At 42.0% G+C, this 14,672-nt stretch overlaps 1 protein-coding gene across 1 annotated transcript; it reads left to right on the top strand.

Moving 5' to 3' along the window:
* The first annotated feature begins 416 nt into the window (after positions 1-416).
* Positions 417-14,348, top strand: LOC145463286 (uncharacterized). Its single transcript, XM_081447028.1, has 10 exons — positions 417-1,645; positions 3,855-4,027; positions 4,282-4,522; positions 4,978-5,167; positions 6,350-6,444; positions 6,995-7,126; positions 8,148-8,239; positions 8,657-8,815; positions 9,688-9,877; positions 11,035-14,348. Exons 1-10 carry the CDS (start codon positions 1,366-1,368, stop codon positions 12,444-12,446), a joined length of 2,964 nt encoding a protein of 987 aa, XP_081303154.1. The 5' UTR covers positions 417-1,365; the 3' UTR covers positions 12,447-14,348.
* The last annotated feature ends 324 nt before the right edge of the window (positions 14,349-14,672 follow it).

Raw genomic sequence — 14,672 nt, 5'->3', positions numbered from 1 at the left:
GCTTTTGTCAAATAACAACGTTTTCTCACTTTGATCCGAAAACGAGGTATTTCCGCTCCGCTTTCACACACTTGAAAGCATAAGATGAAAGCATTAAATTTAAGACTGAATAACTAAGTCGTTTAATTAGTATTGTGCGCCGTACAACCCAAGAAAGAAATCAGGGACTGCCCGCACGAGAGGATGTTAAAATCGCGCGAGTGAGAAATAAATGTGTTAAAATAATGATCTTAAATGATAATTTCGACCTAAAGCCGTTGTTTCCATTTGTTTTCTTTGCAAATGAAAGGATGAAAGGCTACTTTGCCCAAAATACTTTGTAGAAAAATCTCTTTATATAGCGTTAAAATAGATAGAAAACGATTTTTAACTGTTGTCAATGAAAGTGCGAATTTGTCAAAATCTGGTGGGGGGGGGGGGCGCAAGAAGAGTCGATCTGATTTGACTCTCAGGCGGAATAAGAAACTTAACAGAAGAGTATGTCTTATAATTATTATGTTGAAGTTGGTGTGATAACTATATATAGTTTCAACTGAATCAGTAAATGTAGATGTCTGATGTAGAAAAGTAAGAGTAAAGGAAACACCTTTTTGAACACCCGGTTGTGTACGTAAAATAAATAAATATAGGAATAATATAAAAATGAGTTTCGTTTGCTGCGGTAAATTCGTGCATGTACAGTCCACTTCTGCTTGTTATCCATGATGTTTTGCTCATTTACCATTATGGTTGAGGTGCCATGGTAACTAACGAAAAGAAACCCCGACTGGAAGTAAAAGAACCGTTAGAGAAGTTACTCTTAATACCCTAATTCTGACATTTTTTGTTACTAAAACATATCGGTTTAATCCCGACTCAGCGATTGCCGCCCTTAGTACTTCCTTTTTATTACCAGAACTTTTGGGATGTGCTAGCTTACGCTTTCTTCCCCCCCCAAAGAGCCTGCTCAGGCTCTGCTCACAGGCTGGCGATGGGCGTTTATAATAGTGACACAACACCTGTTACATACCAGTTGCGTCTGGCTAATACAAGAGATTTCTACCTGTGCGTAACGACACTGAATGTTAGAAAACACTCAAGAATAATAACAGATTGTAAGATTATTCCTTGCCATGGGAAAACTAGGGTTTTAGCGGACGTCTTCTCCTCTACTCCACGTCTATGGGTTGTTATTCGATGTTCAAAAACGCCATGAATCGTAGAACAACCGTCATTTTCTTAAAATAGTATCCTGCTCATGGCTAGCCAAACCTGACTCGCGCAAAATCGAAACATTCTGCTTTGTAGGTTCGCTCTAACAACACGGACAGATGCTGAAAATTTCCTTACGTTATCTTCAAAGCAAACTGTCTTTTTGCGAGCGAAATGGCTTTGGAAAGGGCCGCGATAATACCGAGCTTGGCAGCGCTGGTAATGTTGTGTTTGTTTACCACAGGGATATACCAACGTTATGGTGGTAATTTTGACCTAATAACCTCGAGGAGATCGCTTGAAAAGAAGAATATAACCAGACATACTGAAATTAAGTTTCCTACAAACTACCACGCCACGGGAAGACTTTTTCTTCCACACAGTAACATAGTGGAACCCTTTGAGATATGGTTCACGTCGGACTTTAACAGAAGTCGAATTGACTACTATTACGGTAGGATATAACTTAATTTACTTGTTCAGTGAAATCATCTATGATGTGTACATTTATTCCACCTTCAAGTTTATTTATTTCAGCTACAACAATTACACTGTCACAGTAACATCCACCTTTAATAGCTCTTAGTACAGTGGGCGACATCTGATCGCTTTTATACTACTGTCGAGGAACAGTGTATATGGACGTCTGGAAACCCAAATATAGCAAAAAAAGGCGGATGGTGGAGAATAGTGTAGTATCAGTAGAACTTATAATCTTATAGAACTTATAGAATTGCGCTGGCTGATTCTAAAGTGGCTGGCTCTCAAAAATTGTAAGGATTTGTAAGGATTTCCACTTGCAATAATTGAGAGCTAATTTGGTATTTTTTTGGGGGGAGGGGGTGGTGCGGTGAATATTTATAATAAAAATATATATATCTTAATATTAGATGTTTTGCTGTGTAGTATCGCCGTATATTTTTACGAGTTTTGCCGTATTTTGACGAGCAACGAGTAGATATATAAAGCGATACTACACACCAAAACATCTAATAAGAGATTTATTATCCAACTGCTTTAGTCAGTAAATTTATCAGTGAAACAGGGAGAGTGTGACAGTGTTGCATGCGCGCGCCGACCTGTACGGCAAACAGGTTTTCTACTGTACAAATAACTGTACAATATCGCTGTTTATTATATGGCTGTGTCTCACAAGGACTGGGAACTACCGAATTCACGAATTTGATTGGCTGAAATCGATATTGACCGCGGTCTAGATTTTCCCATCTAGACCGGTTTCATTTTGCGTTGACAAAGTAGCAAACTAAAATGCAAAAATGTTCACCATTTTCTTTTATTTTCTTCTCAATCATTTATGGAAGTGCCAAAAAGCCTGATGACAAAAAAAAAAAGTAAAGAGGACGAGCAAATTTCGGCAGGATTAAGTTAAGCTCATTGCCGTTCGCAAGCAAAATGTCAGCAAACCAGTTACATTAAAAGAATTAAAGTTTCCTTCTTTGCCATATAATAAACATCTTATTAACCGAGCTAAGTCGGTCTGTATGGGAGAATCTTGACCGAGGTCGTGAGTACAGACCGAACGCAGTGAGGTCTGTACACACGACCGAGGTCAAGATTCTCCCATACAGACCTCCAGCTCGGTTAATAAGAGCTAAATATTTGTACTGTTATTTGGACGGTATTCACTGCAGTTGGATAATAATTAGATATATAAATAAAAATAACTACTCCTGAGTGAGTGCTATGTGGGCTAACCTGCACAGTTCAATTCAAGCTAAGGGTAACTATTTGCTGCTATTCACGGCTACTCGCCGCGCTTTTTTTTTTTTGCTACTCCGGCCACTCGGGTTATCCAGTTACCCAGTGCATATGTAATAACTTTGAAACAACAAATTGTCTGCCAGGGAAACATTGCACCTGTACCTCAGTAATTCTGTTTGGTGCGCAGCCCAAGGTTAAGAGACTTTCGTAGACAATTTCACTGCGTGTAATCTCCGAGCTTCAGCTAAACGGCCTTCGAACATAGTTTTAATTCTCCAAGCCAGCGTCATTAAAGTGAACACTCCAGGTTGAAAACTGTCCCTTCGAGGTAGAAAGTCCTCGCCAAACGGGCTCGCAAGTAGTAGCATGTAGTTATAGCTGCAAGTTGAACTTGTGTAGAGACTTGCGTTTGGGTGGCCAAACGGTTAAAAACTTGCGTCGACTTGCGCGCAAATTTGATTTTCACCATAATTGCTACTAATCTCGCGATCTGATTGCCTAATTTGCCGTTGCCGATAAGAGTCCAGACAACGCTGCCCGCGTCAACGTGTCACGCTCTTGGTCACGCTCTGAAAAAAACATTTTCTTTGACGTTGATATTGAGGTAAAAAACAAATCGAATGTGGTTCAGCGTTGTTTGTACTTTTATCGACAACGATATGCGTCATCACAGTGGTCAAAATGATGACGATGTGATGACGTATATCGTTGCCGATAAGAGTACAGACAACGCTAAACAACATTCGATTTGTTAACTCCACCATAGTGAGCGCAAGTCATCCAACGCACGTGCACGGGAGGCCCGGCCAAACGGACTTGCAAGTAGACACAACTTTTTATGCAACTTGCGTCTGGTTGCGAGTCCGTTTGTGCAGGACTTTAAGGTTTATATAACTAATGGGCAATGTACAATCATTTATGGTTTGTCTTGTTGTCTCTAGGCACAGACAAGACATACCAAAGAGCAGACCTCGGCAAATACGGAGTGACATTTAAGGTTGTACCAATGTACACAGAGAAGGACGGTAACTACATCGGTTGCTGGAACCTCGAGGGACATAAAGGATGGCCCATTATTCCTCAACCAATAGTACCTAACATGACATACTTTAAGGTTAGATACTTTATGTAATAACACACGATGAATTAATTTCTGATTCTTAACCAGCGATAGCTATGCCAAGCTCAATTTCTAAGCTTGGTTAATGGAGGGTATCCGCGCGGAAGCATCCAAACAACCCTGGTTGGAAACTGGGGCTTTGGCTCTGTTATCGGCATGATACCATATGATTCTAGATATCTGTTGTTAATTACACCATACTGAGCCGTCCAGAGAGTCATTTACTAATTGGGTTTCATTTCCCTCAGTACGCGGGTGAGGAAGTCTACATGGGCACGCCTGCTACAAAATGGGAATACCGCTATCTTGCGTTCGGTTTACTGAACACTCACACCCTGTTGGTCAGCAAGCTCGACCCAGTCCGTCCCGTGCGATATGAAATGAAAGGATATGACAGTCTTATGGCTTCGTATTACGATAACTATGTGCTGGAATATATCTCGTTTGAAGAATGGAAACCGGACCTAGAAAAATTTGAATTACCAAAAGGTGGGTTGATAGAGAAGTTTTTGCTAGTTAGATTGTCTTTGATGAGACTCAGAGGGCGTTTCCATTTCCTCTAGCTTTTGCTTTAGCTTTCTTTTCAGTCCGTTTCAATTTTTAAACTCGGGCCAAAAAATTACCGTAGCTGGAGTCTGGGTCTTCTAATCCTTAGCCTCACATTCATGTGAAAAATCCTTTGTCTGGAAACATGAGTACGAGGCTAAGGATGTATAAAGTATTGTTATTCAAATTTAGTCACCATTTATGTAAAGGGTCCGTAGAGAAGTGTGCATAGGTACCAACAAATAAATGACAGGGGCGGAGAGAGGAAGTGTTACCCATAGATGGACTGGCATAAACAATAATCTAAGTCTCTTCGTCTTCACCTACACGCTATCCCTGTAACTGGGACAGATGAAAATCTTTAAATTTTAAGATCCGATTGCTTTATTTTGTACCAGATCAGTGGTGTTACAACTGGTCTCACAGCTTGGACTCGCACTTTGTATCAAATCCTATGGGTGAGTTTATGTCTTATGGCGAGGACTTAGTAAACGAGATGTACCACATGTACAAACAATATCATAATAAGATCCATGATTCCAAACACGAGCACGTCAAGAGGAAGCATATTTTTCGCCATAATATGAGGTAAGAACCTGAAAATGCTGACCTGTCAGAAGATAAAATCGATATTTTATGATAATCCTTCGAATCTGGCCGCGTTGAGTTCGACCCAAGACTTGATCAAGCCAAGGGAGAAGGCCAAGAAATCTAGTAACTTGTACAGTCGACTCCCGATAATTCGAACCTTCAGGGCAAAAATTAAGGTTCGAGTTATCTGGCGTTCGAGTAATCGAGGTTAAAGTTATGTAGAAAATGGCCTGAAGGGAAATGAAAATTACTTCGAGTTAGCGGGAGGTTCGAGTTCGCGAGGGTTCGAGTAATCGGGAGTGAACTGTATGTTGTATCGTCAGTTACGGCAACACTAACGTTACGCAAAGTTGAGCTGACGACGAAGTCTGGCAGTCGTTCTGAATCTGATGTTACAAACTAATGCATGCGTAACTCATAATAAGTTCCCTTTCCTTTGGCCTCATTGCACGTATAAAGCTGCCGGTATTTTGCGAAAGTCTTCTTACAAAATAGTAAAAGCTGGGGCGGAAATAAGATTTTAGAGAAGAGGGTTCGATATACGGACCGCCGAGGGCTGTTTCCTGTAGGGGATCAGGTGGCATCCACTCCCGGAAAATGATTAAAATTGATGTCCTGGGAAATGGAATTTCCGACATCAGTTCTGAGGCCAAGTCATCGTGTTATAAGGTCTCATTTTTTTTAAATTTCGGAGGTTCGACCAATCCCACCCCCCTCCGAACCCCCCTAGAGCTGCCCCAGAATTACAAAACCATACGCCACAGTGTCGAAAGGTAACATGGGTAATGGTTGTCCGGATCACGGTAGCTTGATTGAAGTTTACGTGTTTCAGCCTGAGGGGAGGAAACAGCGCAAAAACGTGTATTCATGCTTTCTTCTTTCTTCTTTCTTCTTGCTGAAACACTGTGAACCTCGTTCAAGCAATCCAAAATACCAATCAGTATTGTCACGTTTGTCGGACAACCTGTGTCGAAATAGCTGTACATCTGTGGTTCGTGTTATTAGGTTTGACGTTTCGACGTTGTGCTGATTACATTAGGTTTTTTTCTCGCAAACCAAATCAAGAGGGTATCTTAGCACGTTGGTGTTTTCGTGTGATTGCTTAGAGGGTAAATGCTATGTAAGTCAAAAGACTGTTCCTCCACGAGAATCTCCATTCAATCATGTTACCTCTTTTAGATACATTAGGTCGATTAACCGGCAGAATCTTCCATACAAACTGGCCCCAAACCACTTAGTGGATCTTACAGATGAAGAATATGACGGACATGCAGGTAAAAACTGAGATTATATCAACATAAAACGGATACTCCTCAGAAATATCAGTCTGCTCCACTCTGGATATTTTTCGGAATACAGGTTTTCAGCTGCTGCAGTTGAACCTCAGTTCAACCGCAGTCTAACTGCGACAAAACTGCGACAACGAAATCGGTCATGCTTAAAGTTCAAAATCTTTTTGTAAACTGTGTTAAGAGCGGAACTTATCTAACTATATTAACCGTAATGGGGCCCGTTTCTCTAAAACCCCGGAAAGTTTTCGGGCCCGCAAAGCCATTTTTAGATAATCTGTATGTAAAAACCGAGAGGTGTATATACGCCTGAAACTCCTTGTATGAAGAGAACCTCTCTTCATATTAAGAATATGTAAATAAAACAGCTCTGTAGTCATAAGATTTGAGATTTTGCTACGACTTTCCGTATGCCAAAACGTTTCGGGACCTTCGAGAAACGGATCCAAGAGAAAACGCCTGATTTTGACAGTCTACAAAAATATTTACATTTATACGTGTGAAGATGGTTTTATTTTGCTTCAATCGCTTTTAGGTGCAAATGAGGATAACAGTACAGACCACAAAGGAGGTGTTCATCTGGAGGAACATCATGAAGCTTACAGTAACACGACAACAGTACTGAAAACTATTGATGTGCCTGATGAGCTGGATTGGAGGGATTATGGTAAGGGAAAACAGCTTCCTACAACAACTTATGTTATTTTCGTTTTAAGGCAAGGGTATTTTTTAGGCGATCATTTATTAGTACCACGCGTACACATAGGTAGGTAGGTAAAGTATGAATGCAAGCCAAGTGGCCCATCAGGCCGGCGCTTATCTCCAGTTTCTGCAGCATGAAGCGACTAGGAGTATTTCTACTCCCCCCTGGATGGGATGCTAGTCCATCGCAGGGTTACCCCCATCATTAAATTTGCCGGAACCCTTTTGTACACCCGGGTGGAGAGAGCCACTTTGAGAGTTAGGTGTCTTGCTTTTGAACACAACACAATGTCCCCGACCAGGGTTCGAACCCAGACCGCTCGATCCGGAGACGAGCGCACTAACCATGAGGCCACCATGCATTGGATTGTTAGGCTAATATTTAACTACTTGGGTTTGAAGAGTTAACTGGCACAAAATAGCAAAATTAATGCCACCCGTGCTTATACATGATCAGTTGTTAATCGATAACTGTGTCACATCCCTATACAATAGTCCTGTTGGAAACCTTGGAAAGTTTAGACCTCCCTTGATCTGGAAGATTACAAAAGGCTGCTGCGGCATCATCCACTGGTGATCTGTCGCTGCAGAACAAGCAATTCGAAATTAAAGTTGTTTAGGGTCTGTATAGAAACCAATGATTGCCGGGTGTCACGGCTGTGGAGCGAAAATGGTAACGGCATTTTCACGGTCATTTTCGCTCAATTGAGGTCAGATTTATAAGGAGTTTGATGTCACCATACCAGAGCATCTCAAATCATGAAAAATTTCACAGAAAGCACAAATTTTCTCTGTCAATAACTGAAGCGCTTTTCTGGTTCGGATTCGATCACAAACATCAATGAGGATGACATTAATCCCATTTCGAGGACTGACACACTTCACCCTAATCTCGTTCCCAGCCAGATCTCTTGTGGTCGAAGGGATCTGGGGACGAGATTATCTCCACCCGACTCATAGCTAATCATTGTTCGGTTTCTTTGAAGGTGCAGTGACACCAGTTCGAGGCCAGGGGATCTGTGGTTCGTGTTATGCGTTAGGTGCCGTGGGAGCCGTCGAGGGAGCCTACTTTATGAAGGTTTGAGAGATTCGGCCGCCGTGCTGCATGTTAGAGTGGTTTTCGTTTGATTATCGTATCGGCCAATCACACATGAATGCAGACGATCCTTTGAACCAATCAAAACTCCGAGCAGATACCTGTGGCTGTCGCAAAGCGCGGGAAAACGTGTGCGAGCGAGCCACGATTGGTTATGGTCTTACTTGTGATTGGATTACAAAGTGGCGCGAGTTTTCAAGGCCGATCGCTCAACGTGATAATGCAAAACCAAAGCAAATTCGAATTATCTTCACACTCAAGTGAAAACCGCACTACATATCTTCAAGAGGAATTCCATTTTTCTTTGTAGTTGTTCTATATAAACGCTCTACACTGTTGCCAAGAGAAGCTAATTAGCGATAGTATGTCTTATTCTGAATAGGTGCTTTTCTTTCTTAGACAGGTAGACTTGTTGAACTCTCTGCGCAGCAGATCGTCGACTGCTCCTGGGGTTCTGGTAACCACGGGTGCAGGGGAGGCTGGTATAATAAAGCATTGAGTTGGATTTACTTGAATGGAGTTGCGAAGGCGAAGAATTATGGGCCGTATTTAGCTCAGGTATTTATGACGTGTCATCATCTCTTCTCATCGCGCCAGTATGCGCATAGACTACGAGTAGTCCCTCTTTCGCCTAGTAGGTCGAACGAGACGCAAAGGAAAACAGCGGGAGAAAATGGCCGTGCGAAATCCTGGGTGCGGAAATTCTAAATTCTCGTCCCCAGGATCTCGCGCGACCATTTTTTTCTCGCGGTTTCCTTTTGCGTCTCGCTCGACGAACTAAGCGAAAGAGGGACTACTCGTAGTCTAGTAGGCGCATAAAGCAGTCACGCTCTCAGCCCAACACTGTTTGGTTTTGCGCAGCTGCCTTGGTTGCATGCCAGCTCTTCCACCCAGACGTGTTCATTTCTTTCTCAGCAGTCTTTTCCCAAGTGGTCTTAGGTCTCCCTCTCGCCCTTCGGCCATCTGGTGTCCACCCTAATGCAGTGAAGCAGTCATTAACATCCTCTCTGCTGAGTGTAATCACTAGATAATCAGAGATATTAAAGTGCAATCTAACACTGACGTAGGAGTTTAAGCTTCGCACGGAATGTTTAGCAGGGCTGCCGGGAAGGTTTGGCTTGTCTCGGTTGTCCGCGACGAAAGCACTTTCAATGCATGCACCCGGTTGCCAACTTTCTCTCATTCAACAGAACATGCTTTTCAGTTTGCAATTACGTGAAATAGTCGACCGTAGCACTTTTCTTACGAATGTTGTATGAGAGAGGCAATCACTAACGAGCAAAACAATGCGCAAGAATCAAAGTTCCAAACAAAAGCGTGGACATGATCAGAAAATGTCGCACAGTGGCCGTAAATTTTCGTTTAGTTTTATTTCTGACAAGCAAGAAAACAGACTCCTAAATGATTACCCATTCGTATTTTAAATCCAGGAAGGGACATGTGAAACAATAAGACTGCAACAGCGGATCAAAATTGACGCCTTTGCCTTTGTGCCCAAGTACAACAACAGTGCACTCAAGAGAGCCATAGCGAAATATGGGCCCGCTTGTGTGTCCATCAATCAAAAGCCCCTGTCATTGAAATTTTACAGCTGGGGAATCTATGACAACCCTGAATGTGGTAAGTCTGGGATTAGTTTGTTCTCAATGGCTTTGCCCCTTAAAATAGCCGTTACTAGATAGTCAAATATAATCGAACTTCCGGTTGCGACCATGCACCTCTCTAAAGCGAACACTTCTCCTCAGCGACCAGTTTTCCAAAATACCAAAAGTTTCCAAGTCAAATCACTATATTTGGAACCTCTTGTAAGCGACCACCTCTCGTAAGCGACTCCGACCAATTTTAGAGCAAACAATTTGAAATGTTATTTTGGTTATAACAAGCAAATTGGATAATAAGGTGTTATATTAACATTATCGCATTCCTGGTTAGTAAGAGGAACGGAAATTCTCAATGGGAAGTACCGGATTTTTCTCAAAATCGACTTTTCACATGGACAAAAAATTTAAAACGTGGATAAGTCTCTGCAGTTACTTCATGCTAATGAGGCAAAATTTTGACTCAATATGGTCTAAGCTCTAGTAAGCGACCACCTCCCGTAAGCGATCATCTAGGCTTGACATTTTGGGTGGTCGCTTACGGGAGGTTCGACTGTAGTTAAGCTCTCGGCCATTATAACTTGTAAGGCGTAAGATGAAAAACTCCAACATAAAACTAGCCAAAAATTAAAGCTCTATTTCGGTTTTGCTTTAGTCCGCGTAGCTGGCGAGGTTTGGAGCGTCGGAAGCATTTTGTCGCAGCGGCGAACAATCTTTCGAGAGAGGGAAACGGTATTCAAAAAAAAATTTAAGGTACATCAGGCGTGACTCTCGTTCCCGCAGTCAATAGTTTGCTTGTGTATGCTCAAAACGGTTAAGTCAGGCGACCGACGCTTATCTCCGGTTTCATTAGCATGAAGCGACTAGGAGTATTTCTTCTCTCCCCTGGATGGGATGCTAGTCCAGCACAGGGTTATCGCCAGCATTAAATTCGCCGGTACCCATTTATACACCTGGGTGGGGAGGCTAGAGTGACAGTGAAGTGTCTCACCCAAGAACTGTAAAACACAATGTCCCTGGCCAGGGCTCGAACCCGGACCGCTCGATCCGAAGGCGAGTGCACTAACCATGAGGCCAACGTGCCTCCCTCGCTGCGCAGGATATCAATTTAAGCATCTTCGGTCATTTTGCAGTCAATTTAAACTGTCACAATTTGTGTTTCCTTTGTTTGCGCTCTAGACAACAGTTCCACCCGTCACACAGTTCTAGTGGTTGGCTATGGAAAAGAGAATGGAGTTCCCTATTGGCTAGTGAAGAATTCATGGTCTGCGTCCTGGGGAATTGATGGTTATATTAAACTGGCCTGGAAAAACAACATCTGTGGAGTTACCAAGAACCCGGTGGTTGCTTTGATGAAACATAACACCTTTCAATTCCTTGTCAAAGAAAAAATCAATTACGTCAATCCACTGGATCCTTCCTCTATGGGAAGGAAAATACATGCGCAACACAAGCCAGGTTTCCATGGTAACAATAGAAGCTCTGACCTGTTAAATTCGCCCGATGATCAAACCAAGAAGTCAAATGTTGTGACGGAATCCGAACAATATTCCTCATTTTCGAGTAACTCCCCCTCAAATACTCAAGTAAATGAAAACAGTAACACAGAGAAATCGACGAAAGTGACGAAATCACAGGAAAACACAAGAGTGGATGAATCTAAAGCACTGAAAGCAGAAGAAGGACAAATCCCAGAGACGACTTCTTCACCGATAAATATAACGACAGTTGAACTTACAACGCAGAAAATGTATGAAAACGTTGATAAATCAGGCGGTGCGTCTGTGTCAGATACAAAGACAGATGAGCGTAATACACAGACAGTAGATGAAAACGACGATAGAACGTTTGAAATAAGCAATTCACCGTCGAACACACAAACAAATGAACCGGCGTACGCGAGATATGATCTTTATAGGGGCGGAGACAAGTTTGTATCATCGTACAATCTTCACGAAAACAATCACGTGATAGTCAATCAAGACTCAGTTTATAACGTTCCGGCGGAGGACGAAAATATTATGCAACGCAAAAAATCTTCCGGTACTGGAGAGCAATATTTTATTCCTCCATATGAGTATTATAGTTACAATTCGTTTCCAATGGAGTGGGGGACACAGGAAGGAGTCATAAAACCACCCATGGAGGCTATCAGTCCTTATGACGAGAACTCTGCAATACAGAGTGATTTGCATCAATGGCGACCTAGCGACCAGACGGTCTCGCAGGTCGACACAGCAAGCGAGAGCTTGCCTAATGTTGTCCAGGACTCTCCATTGTTAACTCTACAAAAGCCATATAGACCTTTTAACGAGCAAGATCAAGACTTGATATGGACTACAACTCAGCCCTCAGCTCCTTCAACAACACCAGCTTCGACAAAAACGACGATAACAAAGAAAAAAGAAACAAAAAAAGCTTTGAGGGATCAACCAAAAAGAACTGTTAAAAGCAGAACGATTACCACTGCTCCCACGCACGTTACAACAAAACGTGTTAGACATTACTCTGGGAAACTGCAAGATATTTACGATAGACTTGAAAAAGTTATTGCTTCAAGTTTGCAGAAGAGAAGAAGACTCAGACGTTAATGACTGTTTGTTTGATAGCAGGGACGACTAACAGTAATCAAAATCTACTTTCTCCTAACAAGCATCACTAGATTGTCTAGTACACAGGTGTGAGAATAAGGAAAGTCATCATCAAATTAACCTTGTTGTTGTTGTTATCACCTGTTTTCGGAATTAGCCTGTGAACAGGCTCCGGATGGAGTCTGACTGCGGCTGGAAAGGCCGAGAGGCTTGCTGAGAGTGAAGTGGCCGAGGGGGAATGGGGCGGGGATTGGGGCGTCCTCTCTCTCCCCTCCTCTCTCTTTTCTCCTCTTCCTTAATAATCACTTTATTTAAGTGTCGGTGTCGGTGTATTTAGCACTAATGTGCTAATTGGGGACACTGTAAATAAGTAAACAAATATTTCAAATATAACATAAACTATTAAGAATCCCAACTGGTGGGAGGCTGACCAGTTGGCTATTTACACAACGCGGCCGAGGTGTTGAACTCGGGGTTACCGAGAGCAAATCCAGACAGCGGTAGGGCGGAGGATTTGAACCAGGGACCTCCAGATTTCAAATCCAGCGCCCTAAACCACTCGGCCACGCCGCCTCCCTTACTTCTTCCTGCTTTCCCTTCGCCCCTCGACTAGAGAGCCAGTTCACAGGCTATTTCGGAATTAACTTCGCGTTAAATCATGGTTAAATGGAGCGTATTTACTCACGTGTCCAGCAGCCGTGCAAATTTATTGGAACAAAAGAAAGTGTTTACACAAGAAAAGAGTTGAACTCCCACAGGATTGGTTTGGTACACCAACATGGCCGCCGTTAGACTTGCCACAAGTCGACCTTTTCTTAATCCTTTTCTTAATCATCTCGAGCGATGCGAGAGGGTAATCTTCGAGCAACAGGCCAGGGAAGAATTATTGGAAAGGACTTTTAGGAAGTCTAGGGCCGCCGTTTCACTGTTTTGGGACACCAATATGGCTGCCATGACGTCATGTGCATACGTTCTATGCAATTGAAAGATAAACTGATGATGTTGATGTACTTAAAGAAAATCACTGAAGAATTTTATTGTGAGCGAAGGTGCGATTTTCTACATTAAATCATAAGATGCACCCAAACGAAAATACCATGAAGGTATCGAACCTGTTGTAAATTTATCGATATGCCAATAGATTGAAGACGACCAGGCTACAAGCAGTGGCCAGAAAATCCTTAGCTTAGAGAAGTAGAATGCACAGTTGCAATTGTCATGGCAAGAAATTTTTCACAAGGAAAGCTACAAATCGAGTTTAATTTCTGGCGAAGACTACAGGATGAACTATGAGCAGAAGTTTATCATGATAAAGCGTTTTCTCACTATAATTCATCAAGTTTAAACATAGGAAATCATGACCGGGACGGTGTTTGGATATCTGACGCATAGATTTTTACGGTTTCATTTCTCTGTTTTCTCGGTTAGTTTAATTTTCGATTGAGAAGATATATCAAACACTTAAGACAGTGTTTGACCACATTAGTTCGTCAAACACACTCTGCTATGCGTCGCATTTTCAACTCTGTTCTCGGTGTTTAGAAGTGTGGTAAACACGGTCTTTCGTGTTTGATAAGTATGTATTGCATGAACTTCAGTGTACTATAAACTTTTCCCTCAGCTTGTCTGCTCTTAGTTGGTATTTTTTTTATGGGGGAAGGGTGGCCAGAAGAACTGAAACTTGTCGAGTATGTACAATAGACGAATATGGAAATTGTAAGTAAAGTTGACGGTTTAGCGCTTTCTATGTTTAACTGTTTTGTTGGGGAAGAAGCGCTGCTCGGTCTTTTTTTTTTATGGTACCTACCAACTGAAAATAAAAAATTACCTCGAAATCATAATGCACAATTTGCTACCGAAATTCCCAGAAAATATTTATCCCATTTGTTTACAAAACTTCTGCGGATAACAAGCAAACAAATTATGACTGAGGCAATATTATTTTTATTTGTTTGTTTAGCAATGTTTTTCATTTCCCCTAAAAAAGCTATAACAACTACAACAATTAACAAAATTAACGAAACAAAAGGACTAAGGCAAATGCCTCTGGATCTGTTTACCTGCTACGGTCCTGGAGACCCCGAGTTATTTTTAGTAAACATCACCATCGAGGTTCCTTGATCATCTTCCTTTGCATAGCTTAACGACCATTAACACCAGATCGCGTGTTAATTTTAATCAAGATGCACGTTTTGTCACAACGAGAAAAGAAAAGATACATTGTAT

The sequence above is a fragment of the Orbicella franksi genome, chromosome 12, assembly GCF_964199315.1.
Source record: "Orbicella franksi chromosome 12, jaOrbFran1.1, whole genome shotgun sequence".
NCBI classification, from domain to species: domain Eukaryota; kingdom Metazoa; phylum Cnidaria; class Anthozoa; order Scleractinia; family Merulinidae; genus Orbicella; species Orbicella franksi.
Note: the sequence above shows the minus strand (reverse complement) of the source record. Positions and strands in the feature narration are given on the sequence as shown.